Source organism: Nerophis lumbriciformis, linkage group LG02, assembly GCF_033978685.3.
Source record: "Nerophis lumbriciformis linkage group LG02, RoL_Nlum_v2.1, whole genome shotgun sequence".
Lineage (NCBI taxonomy): Eukaryota > Metazoa > Chordata > Actinopteri > Syngnathiformes > Syngnathidae > Nerophis > Nerophis lumbriciformis.
In genome coordinates, this window is record NC_084549.2 from 43,470,353 (window position 1) to 43,487,093 (window position 16,741).

Consider the following 16,741-nt stretch of genomic DNA (forward strand, 5'->3'; position numbering starts at 1 on the left):
ATTTGGCAACAACATGCACTTTGAGAGTGCAGACAGCCCCAATTTTCATCAATTAATATATTCTGTAGACATACCCTCATTCGCTCTCTTTTCCTGAAAGCTGATCTGTCCAGTTTTGGAGTTGATGTCAGCAGGCCAGGGAAGCTAGGGTCGATATTCTTCTCTTGATCATCTTCGGTGGCATAAGGGACGGTGTGAGCCAAGACATCCAGGGGGTTTAGCTCGCTCGTCTGCGGGAACAAACTGCCGTCATTGCTTGCCGTGCTACGGAGGTTCTTTGTCCCTGAATTGCTCACACACTCCGGCAGATTCAATGGGGGTCTGGCGGCAGATTTCTTTGACTTTATCGTTGGAAATGCATCTGCTTTGAGTGTCGCAGGATATCCACACATTCTTGCCATCTCTGTCGTAGCATAGCTTTCGTCGGTAAAGTGTGCGAAACAAACGTCCAATTTCTTGCCACTTTCGCATCTTTGGGCCACTGGTGCAACTTGAATCCGCCCTGTTCGTGTTGTTACACCCTCCGACAACACACCGACGAGGCATGATGTCTCCAAGGTACGGAAAACAGTCGAAAAAACGGAAAATAACAGAGCTGATTTGACTCAGTGTTTGTAATGGTTTGAGAAAATGGCGGATTGCTTCCCGATGTGACGTCACGTTGTGACGTCATCGCTCCGAGAGCGAATAATAGAAAGGCGTTTAATTCGCCAAAATTCACCCATTTAGAGTTCGGAAATCGGTTAAAAAAAATATATGGTCTTTTTTCTGCAACATCAAGGTATATATTGACGCTTACATAGGTCTGGTGACATTACATTTCAATTTCGGGCAGCCCGGCAGAGCAGTGGTTAATCCTCGTGCTTCACAGTAAGGTCCTGTGTTCGATTCCTGGGCTCAGGGTCTTTTCTGTGTGGAGTTTGCATGTTCTCCCCGTGACTGCATGGGTTCCCTCCGGGTACTCCGACTTCCTCCTTCTTCCTAGGCTGATTGGCAACACTAAATTGGCCCGAGTGTGTGAATGTGAGTGTGAATGTTGTCTGTCTATCCGTGTTGGCCCTCCGATGAGGTGGCGACTTGTCCAAGGTGTATTCTGCCTTCCGCCTGAGTGCAGCTCAGAAAATGGATGGATGGGCATTCCAATTACAATATCGAAATATATGACAAATACAAGTTTATTTCATTTGAAAGGGTATACTTGCATTATTATTATATATCATCATTACATCAATGATTATTTTGCTCAAAATAAAGTTGACAACAATATTGTTAACAGCAATAATTTGTAGGTCAATATATTGTAGAGCAAACTTTGTTATTAGCCAAGGCAATGTAATGTAGGCAAGTACAATATATATATATACATACTATATATATACTGTATATATATATATATATATATATATATATATATATATATATATATATATATATATATATATATATATATATATATATATATACACAGTATATATATATATACTCTCACACACACAGGAATTTATAATATTATATATACATATATATATATATATATATATGTACACACAGTATATATAATTATACTCACAGACACACAGGAATTTATAATATTTACAAGATTTTGGTAGAAGCATAGAGCAACATTTTTTAGGGCTATTTCATCTTTTCAGTTATTTCATTGATACACAGCAAGCAACTCAAACATTCTGAATATGATTTCATAAAATGTAAAAAAACAAAACAACAATCTGTCCAACACAACATACATAAACGAGGCCAATAGAACTAAGCCAATAAGATTTTGCATTGAAGTTAGCAACAATATCTTGTTGATTAACAAAAATAAAACAAAATAAAATTAATATTGTTCTCTGACAGTAATAAAATAGTGCAATATGTGCCTGCTATCTAGAAAGGCTACACTCAATTGTAGAAATCGGGGTTAAATTAATAAAGAGACTTTTTTTCCCACTAAGAAATCTAACTAAAACCTGTGCCTCCAGATGAACCATGAAGTTAAACATATACAATTACATTCATACATATACAATTTTGTCATCAAGTTATTTCCCCCTAAGGTGTTTTCTTTTAAACTGTGGCCTCCTATCAAATGCCTTCTCTTCAGTCCTGTGGCTTTGCGTTTGCTGCGGTCGCCACTATTAACGCCAGGTCTTGGCTTAACAGCACAGGCAGCCTCGTGCTCCTTCCATAAATTTCACATGGTCAATTTTAAAGTGACTTATCAGAGTTTTTTTGTGTCGAAGCTCGTCTTTTTCCCTTCCGATGGAATTTCAGCAGAACAAGTTGTGCAAACTGCGACAAAAATGTATTTTTCTGACACGGTAAATAAAGCCCACACCGGGGACTGCTGCGCCATGATGCTTTTCTCTGTACACAACCAGCCACGCACCCAGTATCATGACAATAAAAATATGCGAGCCAGGCGGCAGCACATACCACAACAGAGTCCAACGACAAACACAAAGATGATAAGCCTCTTTTATTATCGTCTAATTTTATCGATTGATTTTTAATTATTGGAATTAATGATGGCATAATACCATTATTGGTCGATAATTGTCAGCCATCGATGTTATCGAGCATCCCTATAAAAAACCTAAATTCTCAAAGAATAAACAAAACCGCGACCGAGTTCATTCTTGAACGCTCGCTAGTTGCTATACTGCCTGAGGTAGTACTCTTGCTTCTTATATAATATAATCACATCTCATGACAGTGACAGTTCAACGTTTTTGTGACTTGAGAACAGGTAGCTCATGAGGGACCAGTAGATCACCACCGAATTTGAAGTCACTCACTCTAGGGTCAAAGAAAATCTGCTTGAACTACTTAGTATTTTTTAATTGTTCAATTTAAACATCATGCCTCTACTGTATTTATTATACAAATTACCACAAAATAGCTTCAAAACAGTGACCACATTTTTTAAGTGTTATGATCTGCTTCGTAAATAAAGTACAGTTTAAATGTTTCCAGTCGTATAGATAAAATATAAACTGCCCACCTCTCCTTGTGATGAAAGTTTTGTATGGCTTCAGGGTAAATTGGCTTTAGAGTTTCCACTGCAGGAGGAAGTTCCATACACTCGCTTTTAAAAAAAACCTTATGAGATCTATTACAAGAGCAGTGTCAAAGACTGTTTTGATTTAGAGGCTTCAATTGAACAAAATGTTTATGTTGTTGCTTTTTTTTAACTGCATTGCATCGTATTCGAAGGTAATATTTTGGTCCCCTTATTAGGCTACATGAGAAACATGTACTGATGTTTGCCATTCACCTGGTTTGTAGGACAGTTGTGGTGTGAAGTGTTGCTCATTACGCTTCCACTTTTTTACTCCTCCTCCTGCACCGCCCTCTCTTCCTTCATACCCCTCAGCAACCACCTCCTCCACCCCATCCACCATCTTGTTCTTTGTCATGTCTTTGGGTGAATTCCCAGCTGACTCTGTTTGTCATGGCAACCAACCAGTCATGGTGACTGGGCCTGCAGCTCACACTTCCTGTGTGTGTATAGCGGCTGGCTCCATGAGCCTGTCAGCCTGGATTTGACTCAAACGTACTGCAGTGATGCCTGTGTTTGGTCTTTCACTCTTGTTTGCAATCCAATCAGGCACATTTCTTATTTTTCTAAACAGATAAACTACTCTACTTTTTATGCATATGAATATCCTGTGGTTCTACCATTGTGCATTGGTATGTCTCTCAGACTGAGCTGTTCTGTAGAGGGGCACGGAGGGTTGACGTTAGAAGTGGCCTATGAGCTTGTGCTACAGCAGGGAACACTGCTGTTACATAATCTGTGTTGCATGTGTGCGTGTGTGTGTTTGTGTGTGTGTGTGTGTGTGTTGCACCGAGGCTTCCATTTCATTTTCTAGTTGGTTTCAATACACAGTTTATTCAATCTTTTATGGCACCCCAAACCTGCTGCATTTACAGGTGCTACACCCAACTTGTGATTAATACGATGTACGTTGGCGCTTCACTAGTTTGAAGTGTTTTAATTATTACAATGTTGCTGTTGCTGAAGTTCAAATGAATTGTTTAATGCCAACTTTGTATCCAGCTCATACTTTTATGATAGACACTTTGTACGCTGTGTGGTCAGTTCATGCATTCTTTGCCTCAATGTCCTCTTCACGAGTGGTAGCTGTCAATAAGCGAGTCACTTTAGCTAGGTTATGGAGTGGTCCTAGACATGTTTAACAAGTTACCTGGTTCTCAGAAGATGATGCCAGATATTGAACTGTACCATTTTGGAATGTTAGGTGGGCTCAGGGGGATCGATTCCATCAAAAAAAGAGACAATGACAAGGTTTTTGTGAAGTCTGTCCTTAAATTTTTCTTCTGCCAACCAATCAATCAATCAAAGTTTACTTATATAGGCCTAAATCACGAGTGTCTGCACAAGCCACAACGACATTATCGGCTCAGATCCCACATCAGGGCAAGAAAAAACTCAACCCAATGGGATGACAATGAGGAGCCTTGGTAGGGACCGCAGATGTGGGGGGACCCCGGGCGACCGGTGCAATGGACGTCGAGTGGATCTAGCATAACATTGTGAGAGTCCAGTCCATAGTGGATCTAACATAACAGTGTGAGAGTCCAGTCCATAGTGGGGCCAGCAGGAGATCTTCTTGGGTGGAGACAAGTCAGCAGCGCAGAGACGTCCCCAACTGATGCACAGATGAGTGGTCCACCCTGGGTCCCGACTAAAAAAACTAAAAAAACCCCCCCAAAAAACAGTTCCTTTCACCTGAGTGTGTTGGTGCTTGCACAAGGTTAATAATGTCTCAACTCGTCACCAAACGGATGGAAAGTAGAGATGGGCGATACGGCCTATTGCAGCCTCCTGAGATAACGATATATATCCAGGGTTTCCCCTAGATGTAATTAATCGTGGTACCATGCCACTGTAAAATACAAGCTGACACATCTTAAAAATTGAAGGGGTTGTTTACAACGTGTACACAAATGCCTAGAGAGAGCCAACTTTCCAATGTATTTTACACAGTATATCCCGCCCTCTTGCGGCTTCTCGTACGTATAGCGTACGTAACACATGCACGCTCATTAGCTCTAGGTTTGGTTAGCTAATAATAGCAATTTGATAACTAGCGTTAGCTGTCATTGAATGTATATTATATCATAAACAAAACGTGACCGCAAATTGTTGCTTCTCTTTGACTGCTTTTGTATGTGTGCACACACGAGACCAAGTGAGTGACCGGGGTAAACACCTATCATTTTATTCGGGCCAGTAAAAAAATGTATTACATAAACTTTGTAATTGTGATAAATATAGACAATTGTCAAACAAATGTGTTCTGTTAAACCACTAATGGTAACATAAGCTAGCCGGTGGTGTTCTTATTATATTTTTGCTTTGAAAAAATGTATTGTAAGGAAATGGCAAACGGCACCTTTAAGTAATATATTGTATGAATGGATACATATAGCCTATTATTTGTGCACTATTGACTAGTGATTAGGGGTGTAACAGTTGATCGATTTATCGATAGATTGATTTATACTCCTTTAATTCAAGTTACTCAATCTACGCTCTGCTAGTTGGCCTAGAAGACATTTTTCGATCTAACATTGATTTAAAAAAGTAATTAATTGTTTTATCGATATTAGAAAAGATCACATTGGCTTTGAGAACAGCAGAGTTTATATAAAGTAGACTTGAACTTTACGCAAGTCTGACGCCCGTCTGTGATGTCATCACCAGGCGCCATCAGTCATCAAAACAAATAAATGATAAATGGGTTGTACTTGTATAGCGCTTTTCTACCTTCAAGGTACTCAAAGCGCTTTGACACTACTTCCACATTTACCCATTCACACACACATTCACACACTGATGGAGGGAGCTGCCATGCAAGGCGCTAACCAGCACCCATCAGGAGCAAGGGTGAAGTGTCTTGCTCAGGACACAACGGACATGACGAGGTTGGTACTAGGTGGGGATTGAACCAGGGACCCTCGGGTCGCGCACGGCCATTCTTCCACTGCGCCACACCGTCCCAAAAAACAAATATCGTGGGTACGGAAAGGCAAGCAGGCAAACGAAAAAGGAATACGCCACCATAGCAATCCATTGTGGAAATGTTTTTTTGTCAATTCAACCTAAAGTGTTTTGTCAAATAAGATGTCAATGCATTGGCCATTAAATGTGGTTTTCTTGCTCGTTTGGAACCATAATTAATTTTTAAAGAATTCCCTTACAAGAAATGACAGAAATATAGGAAAAATCCCGTGCAGTGTCCAGTATCCCAGTGGTCCCCAAGCACCGGACCGCGGCCCGGTACCGGTCCGTGGATCGATTAGTACCGGGCCGCACAAGAAATTAAAAAATAAATAAATAAATAAAAATGTTTTTTTTTTTTTTTTAATTAAATCAACATAAAAAACACAAGATACACTTACTTTACTTACTTAATTAGTGCACCAAACCAAAAAACCTCCCTCCCCCATTTACACTCATTCACACTCATTCGCACAAAAGGGTTGTTTCTTCCTGTTATAATATTTCTGGTTCCTACATTATATATCAATATAGACCAATACAGTCTGCAGGGATACAGTCCGTAAGCACACATGATTGTATTTCTTTATGACAAAAAAAAAAAAAATGCTAAAAAGTTACTGAATCGATTCGGATCGTATTGTTGTAAAAAAATGATATTGTAATTAATTCATATCGGCAGCCACACATTCTGAATCAAACCAAATCGTTGTTAAAATTAATCGTTACACTCTTAATAGTGATGCACCAAAAATTCAGCCACCAGAAAAAATGATCACCGAAATAGCACTACCTAAACATGATGTTGTGATGATGTAAATAATACGTATGTGATTTGTCTGGAGCGGAGGCAGCATGTGTGTGATGTGGAAGTACTTTGATATATCCGAGATCTTCAAAATGTGCAATGTGCAACTACTAAGAGGACAGTGGAAGGTTTTAGGGAGAGAAAACACAGTTGGAGCAGCAGTGCAAAGGAAGTCTGACGTCAGGCTTGCTGCAGCTCTCACTGTTCGTTGCGGACATCAAGCGACAGAATAGTCTCCAAACAAAAGTATAGTTTCCAATAACAACAGAAAAAGATGCTAGATTTGTTGCTAGTTGTGTGTAATAAAATGAAAGTAACTGAAAGGATTAGAGAAGTCTCTAGAAACTTCTAGAAAATTATCAACAAAGTACATAGTACAAATTGCAGCAACATTTGAAAAATAGGGCAAAACGATACCAATTATTTATAACACATAATTGTTTTCACGGTAAATGTATTTATAACATTGTTAAGCCTTTTTAAAGAAAATATATGCAACAGCGCAGATTATGAACATTGTATGATGATGTCATATTGACCACGCTCCTACCTACGCCACCATCGCCACAGTTATGTTGGTAATCTGGGGAAACCCTAAAATCACCATATTCTCTATGATTTTGTTTGTAAATGATGATAAAACCATTTTTAAAAGGGTTTAAAAAGGCTTCTAATTTAGCTGCTGAATATGCAGTAACATATTGCATTATTTACAGTTGTATTATTTTCTTAAAACTATTATTCATATATGTTCTAATGTACTGTTAATAGTTGGTTACTTTCTGTTATAACATGGTTCTATCTACACTTTTGTTAGAATATAATAAGTGTTGCGTTTGGGTTCCCCAGGATGCGAAAGGAAAGGCAGAAGGTAGCAGAAGCGAAAAACAACAAATAAAATACAACCAGGGAATCCCTGGGAAGCTCACAAGAACGCTAACTGAGTAAGGTAACTGAGCATTGCAAACATAACTTTGAGCATGGGCTCAACTTAACAAGTCGCCAACGGCGAAAAACAAATTTGCAAAGGCATGTTGGGTGACACGGGTATATAAAGCTCTCTGGTTAGCGATCAGGAGCAGCTGAGCATCCTGATCACTAATCAGAGGCAAGAATAAATCATCAGCGCTCCTAGCAACCACACAGTAAACAAATGAAGAAGCGCCAAAATGGAAGTAGACTACAAAGATAAGAATAATACAAAACTCAAAACCAAAGTCATGACTCAGGTGACGAATCATGACAATAAGTACTTATTCTTCTGTTGTTTGTATACCTTACATTAGTTTTGGGCGATACTACACTTTTGGGCATTGCTCCAATTGCTGGGTTGCATATGACGTCACATCCGTTTTTCTTCTTTGCTGCTATACAATGGTCAAGCAGCTTGAGCGTAGCATTTAACAAGTGAGAGTGAATGGAGAGTTTGAACAGAAATAAACAAATTGCTGTTCTGTTCTTGGGTGTTCCAATCGTTCAAATAGAGAGATAGGAAAGAGCTTTCATAGATTTCCGAAAAAAGTGGTTCATAAAGGTAAGTCAAGGAAAAATACGAAAGTGCGTCGAAGGAAACTATCTTCATCTTGTGGACTACAATCGGACTATGCTTGTGTCTGCAGCTATCACTTGGTAAAATGTCCGATTTGAATTGTCTGAGAAACTTTCTGTGGCGCAATCGCGTTTATTCTCTAATATATTAGTAGTGTTTGAGAGCAGAACTAAAGACAGGACAAAAGATCACATTAGTTTGTGTTCCTATGTGGTAATTGCTATGCCTAAGTATTACTACAAAGACTTGGTTGTGCAAATAAACTAACGTCATGTTAAGTCCTGGTAAAGATATTGTGATTGTTGGTTTAGTCCACCGTATTTTTGTTGTCGATTTTCATAGCAGAAATTAAAAGCTTTGTTGTTGTTGTGCAGGAAAGCCACGTGCTTTATTCATCACGGTCATGGGTGACCACATTATAGCGTATTTGGTGATATTTGTTAGCATCAAGAAAATATCCCTAATAGTAGTAATAATAAATTAGATGAATACATATCTCGTAGGCTTAACCGCATATACTGAATCTTGATATCGCTAGCAAACATTGCTGAACAACAGGGACATTTCTAGCTAAATTATGAGACAAAATATACTTCACAGCACTAATATTTGTAGCAGGAAATCAACTACAAACAAAAATGTATCCTTTTTCGCATTAGTGTCACGATCACAGCAGTACGGCACTTGTTGTCAATTAAATACGTTACGTACCGTCCATCCATCCATCCATTTTCTACCGCTTAGTCCCTTTTTGGGGTCGCGGGGGGCACTGGAGCCTATCTCAGCTACAATCGGGCGGAAGGCGGGGTACACCCTGGACAAGTCGCCACCTCATCGCAGGGCCAACACAGATAGACAGACAACATTCACACTCACATCCACACACTAGGGTCAATTTAGTGTTGCCAATCAACTTATCCCCAGGTGCATGTCTTTGGAGGTGGGAGGAAGCCGGAGTACCCGGAGGGAACCCACGCAGTCACGGGGAGGACATGTAAACTCCACACAGAAAGATCCCGAGCCTGGGATTGAACGCAAGACTACTCAGGACCTTCGTATCGATGCAGGAAAAAGTCCAACATTGTCTTTCATGGACTCATGCTTAATTTTGTGGACCCCTCAGATGTAAAGACATGATGTGCCTCCAATCTTTTCTTCTTGTAAGTGTCAAGGCAAGCAGTAACGTCAACTTAAGTAATGATGAATGGTTTACATTTTTCAAAAAATGTGTGTATACATCCACTCCTTCCCATTTTAAATATTTGTACATATTATATATATATATATATATATATATATATACACATACGTATATGTCTTAATAAGATTATCCAAAAAATAGTGCTCGATACTGTGGTAGAGCGCAATATATGTATGTGTGGGAAAAAATCACAAGACTACTTCATCTCTACAGGCCTGTTTCATGGGGGGTTCCCTCAATCATCCGGAGATCTCCTGATGATTGAGGGAACCCCCCATGAAACAGGCCTGTAGAGATGAAGTAGTCTTGTGATTTTTTTCCCACACACATATATATATATATATATATATATATATATATATATATATATATATATATATATATATATATATATATATATATATATATATATATATATATTTGCCTCTAAACCTTTCAAAATACAAAATATGCCCAAATCTGCACTGATGCAGGTAAATAAACAGCAGCCTAATGGGACTCTAGACCATTGCCTGAAACCCAGAAGTGCCTCTCTGTGACATGTATGCAATAGTGACAGGGTCAGTATTGGCTATACCAATACTGATACCTATCAGACAAAAACACATAATGGTGGTGTGACAATATCAGTTAAATATTTTAATTATTTCCTATATTTTGCCCTTAAAGCCCTCCTGTGTTCAGGGACTTACATCCTAATAAATAACGATCTAATTACTCTAGTACGGATTCGATACGTTACTACTTAGCATCGTTACTATCAATATTTGTTTTAATTTGCCCACCCCTGTTCACACTCAAGAACTCTATTTAGCTTAGCGGTTAGCATGGCTTATTGTATCTTCCCACGATGTGTACTGTAGCATGTTTAGCTATTCCCAGTCCTCCAGTGAAACTAGTACTTGCAAGAAATGATAAATAAATAAATGATAAATGGGTTATACTTGTATAGCGCTTTTCTACCCTCAAGGTACTCAAAGCGCTTTGACAGTATTTCCACATTTACACATTCACACACTGATGGCGGGAGCTGCCATGCAAGGCGCTAACCAGCAGTCATCAGGAGCAAGGGTGAAGTGTCTTGCCCAAGGACACAACAGACGTGACTAAGATGGTAGAAGGCGGGGATTGAACCCCAGTAACCAGCAACCCTCCGATTGCTGGCACGGCCACTTTACCAACTTCGCCACGCCGAATGAAAATGAACTTTATTTGCCGTCATTGAGTTAAACTGTACTGACTTTGAAGTGACTTCACACTGTGGAGGGACATTAGCCGCTAGCAAGGATGCTACATTGTGTTGAGGACACTGTCATTTTCTTGCCGCTGTCAAATTTGCGGGACACGGCTAGATATGTGTCTTTAACATGCATTATTACAAAATAAAGTTGGTATTAAAACCCCTATTGTCGACCAAATTCACGTAATTGATGTCGTATATCGTCTATATCGGGGGTCAGGAACCTTTTTGGCTGAGAGAGCCATGAAAGCCAAATATTTAAAAATGTATTTCCGTGAGAGCCATATAATATTTTTTTAACACTGAATTAGAGTTGTACGGTATACCGGTATTAGTATATTACCGCGATACTAATAAATCATTTTCGGTACTGCGTGGCGAAGTTGGTAGAGTGGCCGTGCCAGCAATCGGAGGGTTGCTGGTTACTGGGGTTCAATCCCCACCTTCTACCATCCTAGTCACGTCCGTTGTGTCCTTGAGCAAGACACTTCACCCCTTGCTCCTGATGGGTGCTGGTTAGCGCCTTGCATGGCAGCTCCCGCCATCAGTATGTGAATGTGTGTGTGGATGGGTGAATGTGGAAATACTGTCAAAAGCGCTTTGAGTACCTTGAAGGTAGAAAAGCGCTATACAAGTATAACCCATTTATCATTATTTATTTACTAAATCGCCTATGAAACGTACCGTTAGAGTAAGTTTCTTACAAGTATCATCCCTGCAGGACGAGGAATAGCTAAACATGCTTCACTACACACCGTAGCTCACCGGCATCAAAATGTAAACAAACGCCATGGGTGGATCTACACCTAACATCCACTGTAATGATATCGAGTACAGGCACGTATATAGTCGATACTACTATGATTACGTCGATATTTTTTGGCATCACACCATCTTCTTTCGTTTAAAAAAAAATTTATATTATGTTTATAAACTCAGAAAATATGGCCCTGGACACATGAGGACTTTGAATATGACCAATGTATGATCCTGTAACTACTAAGGTACGAACTTGATACCTGAATACAACTAAATACGTGCATTTTTAAGTAAGACCAACATTTTTAGAGTATAATAAGTCTCTCATTCTTTTTAATAACATTGTTATTCTGAAGCTAACCAATAATAAATACAATACTTCTTACCATTAATACAACTTCTTGAACAGGTGCAGTAGAAAAACGGATGGATGGATTAAAATGCATAAGAATGTTTTATATTTTGAACATTATTTTTAACAATGTGATTTCTAGCTGAATTATTCATTACTTATTGTGTTAAGCAATGTCTAAGCCAAGATTTATCTGAGAGCCAGATGCAGTCATCAAAAGAGCCACATCTGGCTCACGAGCCATAGGTTCCCTACCCCTGGTCTATATCGTGCAGCCCCACTTATTACTGATTAATAATTCAATTCAATACTAATTCAATTAATTCTCTTCTCTCTGTTTTCCAGACTTATGTTCAGTAAGGGTGCCAAGCGAAAACTGGACGAGGATGAAGAGGTGCTGGAAGGCACGACGCTGGAGGCACCGGTGGCGGGAGCAGGATTAGGCCTGTTTCACGAGGGCCTGTCCAAGGTGTCGTACACGCTTCAGCGGCAGACCATCTTCAACATCTCCCTAATGAAGCTGTACAGCCAGCGGCCACTGAGCGAGCCCAGCCTGGAGCGCCGTGTCCTCATCAATAACATGCTGCGGCGCATCCAGGATGAACTGAAACAGGAGGGCTCCTCGCGCCCGTTGCTTCTCCCGCCGTCGCCGCCGCCCGACGACCCGATGGACGAGGGCTTCCGCGAGGCCCCGCCCTCGTTTGGAGTTTTGTCAGCTGCAGCGACCGCGCAAGTATCTCCGCCTCTTTTGATGCCGGTGATCCTTCCTCCACCTTCACCCCACCCGTCGGTGCCTCCCACCTGTGAAGCTTCCCAGGCCTGCCCGCCCTCTCTTGATGCCTGCCTCACTCCAGCTTCACTACTGGAGGAGGATGGTCCTGAATCATCCTTCTGCTCTTCATCTCCACCCACTCCTCCTCTGTCGCCTCCCCCGTCACAAAGTCAGGTGTCTTTGCCTGCTTCGTCCAACGACTCTTTGTCCCCCATTGTCAGCGACACGGACTTACTTCCCCCAACAGCCATAAGTAGGCCAGCAGCGGCCAACCCGATGACAGTAACTACCTCCCTCGCTCCTCCCGCCCACGTAGCAGCCTTGTCCCTTGCACCCACGAGCCCCGCTAAAGACTGCAGAACCACGGGCGCCGAACTTGAAACTGGGGGCCGCAGTGCCGTCATTCGACCAATAGACACTCTGCTCACAGCGCCGCCTGTTAGCCCGGGAGACATTTCCCCCTTTCATTCCTCCCCTTCCACGCCCTCTGGGTTCCTATCGGACTTGGCGCTGGACGACGTCCTTTTCGCCGACATAGACACGTCCATGTACGATTTTGACCCCTGCGTTACAGCAGGGGCGGTCGGCGTGACAGCCGGCACCGGCCTAACCAAACTGTCTTCGGTGGTGATGACGGACGACCTCCTCAAGTCGCTGGCGTCGCCATACAGTGGCCCCGCCCCCCAGGTTTCAGCCAATCAGCCTTTCAAAATTGATCTGACAGAGTTGGATCACATCATGGAAGTGTTGGTGGGTTCGTGACCTATTCAAAACTGTTCCAGAGACTGAAATCAATCACTTAGATGGATTTGGGATTTTGTTTGCTGTTCCTAAGTTTGTGTTTTTTGAAGTTTGCTATTGAAAATGTTAGTTGTCATGGTAACTATGACAACTATGAATTACTACTACAACACAACACTGAGCATGGACTGACTCCCTTTCCCAAACAGAAATGAAATGAGTGGCAAACAAACAGATTAGTTTTCATTTCTATACGTGTGAGGACCTGTTATTTGTTTTCCTAAAAGAACCTTATCCAATTCCTAAGGTTTAACTGTGACTTAAGCCATAACGTGTAACAGGTGAGTCCTCAAGCGTGTAGAAATACTTTACACTAATTGTGTCTTTCAGCAGATGAGTGCCTTTCACAAATATTACCACTTATTCGATTCCTGCTTTTATTTTTCTCTCTTTCCTAATATTTTCTTTTTTATAATTTATTCAGTTGTATTTCGTCTGTTTTATGTGAGGAAATTCCTCATGATCAAATAACTATTTAACTGTCTGTTTTATGTACTAGAATGCGTCAAAGGCTTGTTTTACTCGTATTACCTTGATGAAGATGATGATTCTTTGCCATCCAACTTGCTAGTTTGGATGCTCCTCACGGGCGCTCCTATCAGGCCGGCTTGTTGTGTTTACATTGGAAACGCTTGCAACAACGTGTCCCAGTCTGGTGGAAAAGAGCTCAAAAGTCCAACCAAAAGAGCGAGAGTTGTTCCTTCACGCACATGAACTGTAAACAAATCCGCCCTTGCAGTCGGCAGACAGTCACGGTGGCGCTACGGGCCTCCTTAAAAGTGTGCGAAGACAAACAAACATGTATTTCAAGACTTCTTTAGTTTCTTGTGTTTGGCAACTTGAGTGACAGACAAATGACAGCACATTTAGTATTAACTCTGTTTGCACAAACTGTGCTCAGAACAGAAGCTCAAAATCACTCAATCTCAGGGGTTTTGCTGACTTTGCAGCGTTGTGCAGCACAGGGATGAGGTTCCAAACGAGCTCCTTGGATGTTGACTACATTTACTCTGACGATTACTGGACGTCTAAATCTGTCTAGTGATGAGTTTCATTTGAGGTTAGAAACAAACACTTCCTAACTTTGTCAAAACTCAACTTTGCCAATTTAAGTGTCTACTATTAAGCCATAACTTGCACAGACTGTATCCAAAAGAACAGTATTTTCTCAAATAACCTAGGAAAGCCCTGTCAAGTCACCGCAGACTATGTCATTCTTGAATAGACTAGATTTTGACACAGTTGCTTCCCAAAACAGACATTTGTTAAAAAGTTAAAGTACCCACGATTGTCACACACACACTAGGTGTGGCGAAATTATTCTCTGCATTTGACCCATCACCCTTGATCACCCCCTGGGAGGTGAGGGGAGCAGTGAGCAGCAGCGGTGGCCGCGCCCGGGAATGTGATTTAACCCCCAATTCCAACCCTTGATGCTGAGTGCCAAGGGAGGTAATGGGCCTCATTTTTATAGTCACTGGCAGTGGTTCTTAACCTTGTTGGAGGTACCGAACCCCAGCAGTTTCATATGCGCATTCACCGAACCCTTCTTTAGTGAAAAATAAAATGTTTTTTTTTTCAAATTCAAGACAAAGTTATAGGTTTTTTTACTGGTGCACAAAATGAATCGTGCATGAGCATCACCTTGTTCAAAGAACAAAACCAACTCAGTGCATGAACTCACAACTAATTACACACCTGCAAGTCAGATGGAAATTAGAGGGAACATTGTTTGGGGGTATCTATAATATGCCGATAGGGAGAAGTTTTTATTTTCACGATGAGTTGGGTGTTTCTTGACCTCCGCGGCAGAGGCTCCGCCGAACCCCTGAGGCCGACTCACCGAACCCTAGGTCGAACCCAGGTTAAGAACCACTGGTCTATGGTATACAAATAGGACCCATTACCTCCCTGCTTGACTTGTGGAAGGGTAACTGCACTTTTTGGGGGGAATTTTGCCCATCTTTCACAATCCCTATGTGAGACGGGTACACGCATGTCCTTTTTGTGTACATTCTAAACATTGAAGAAACACTAGCAAAAGGCAGTTAACAATGCAGCAAATTGGTATCGACATATATTGCCTATAAAGCGATCTAACAAGACCAAAAACCGCCAACAACACTTCATTCAACTGTCGTAGCATTATAATATGTAATATGTAATAATATATTATATATCAATAATACACATATGAACATGAAGGAACTACTTTTAGTAACTCGTTGCTTTTGCTCACACTTCCCGCTACTAGCTAGCCTGAGCCGCTAATAACGTTGGTTGCGACCCGCAATAAAAATAAAGAAGGAGCTTGAGCTGCTTTTGCTGTATTGCCTTTGAAAATCCACACGCTACCAATTTGACACTAAATGGCTCTCAGCAAATGCAACATCGCTAGGAAGCATGTTTTATCCGAGGAGTGGCGATTATTCTGAATGGACCTTCTCAAGAAATATACAACCATCCCAGTGAGAGCGGACATTGTGCGTGACTTTTATGTTCTTTTTGAAACCTTTAGCACACAGTGATGACAGAAATTAATATGCCCAGGAAAGAAGTTTTAAAATGACCAAAACACTGTAAATATGTCATAAATGTGCCCGTTACAACATTACATACAGTATGTACTTACAGCATGTTTATAAAAGAGCATTGGAGGTTTCCTCTTCAAGGGCTTTATAGGCAGAGTAGGTCCTATCCCCATAACCTGCATTGTTAGCTGTCTCTGATGAGCACTTTTTCTAATATTAGAAATAGAAGGCACAGAAAACATAAAAACTTCTGTTCTTGTCTCACATAAGGTTTGGGAATGATGGGCAACATTCCCTAAAAGTGCAGTTCACCTTTAACATCTCTCACATGAACTCAAGTGTGCGGTAAAGTTGATCTTGCGTTATGTGGGGAGATGATTTTGTGATTACATTCTCGTGTATCTACGGATTTGATTGTCCATCCAAACTACTGTATAGGTTTCTCTGCATGTTCTTTATATAGGACTTTTATTTGGTTCATCATTATATAGCAGTAAAAACTAAATGTATACATTATTAGGACAAAAAATAATAGTTTCATCCCTTGATAATTGATATGACCAGTTCATTAATTTTGCTTTTTAATACCAAATTTAGGTAACACTTTAGTATGGGGAACATATTCACCATTAATTAATTGCTAATTAATTAATTTAGAGTTATTTGGACACTAGGGGAACATATAAGGGCTAGG

General features: G+C 40.7%; 1 protein-coding gene across 2 annotated transcripts in view; it reads left to right on the forward strand.

Moving 5' to 3' along the window:
• Positions 1 to 13,931, forward strand: part of sertad2b (SERTA domain containing 2b) — an 89,227-nt gene extending 75,296 nt beyond the window's left edge. For both annotated transcript variants that reach the window (XM_061963368.2, XM_061963377.2), the window contains one exon: positions 12,289 to 13,931. In XM_061963368.2, the coding sequence (XP_061819352.1) occupies positions 12,289 to 13,477 (1,189 nt within the window). In that variant the 3' untranslated portion in view covers positions 13,478 to 13,931. The remainder of the gene's footprint in view (positions 1 to 12,288) is intronic.
• Positions 13,932 to 16,741: the final 2,810 nt, after the last annotated feature.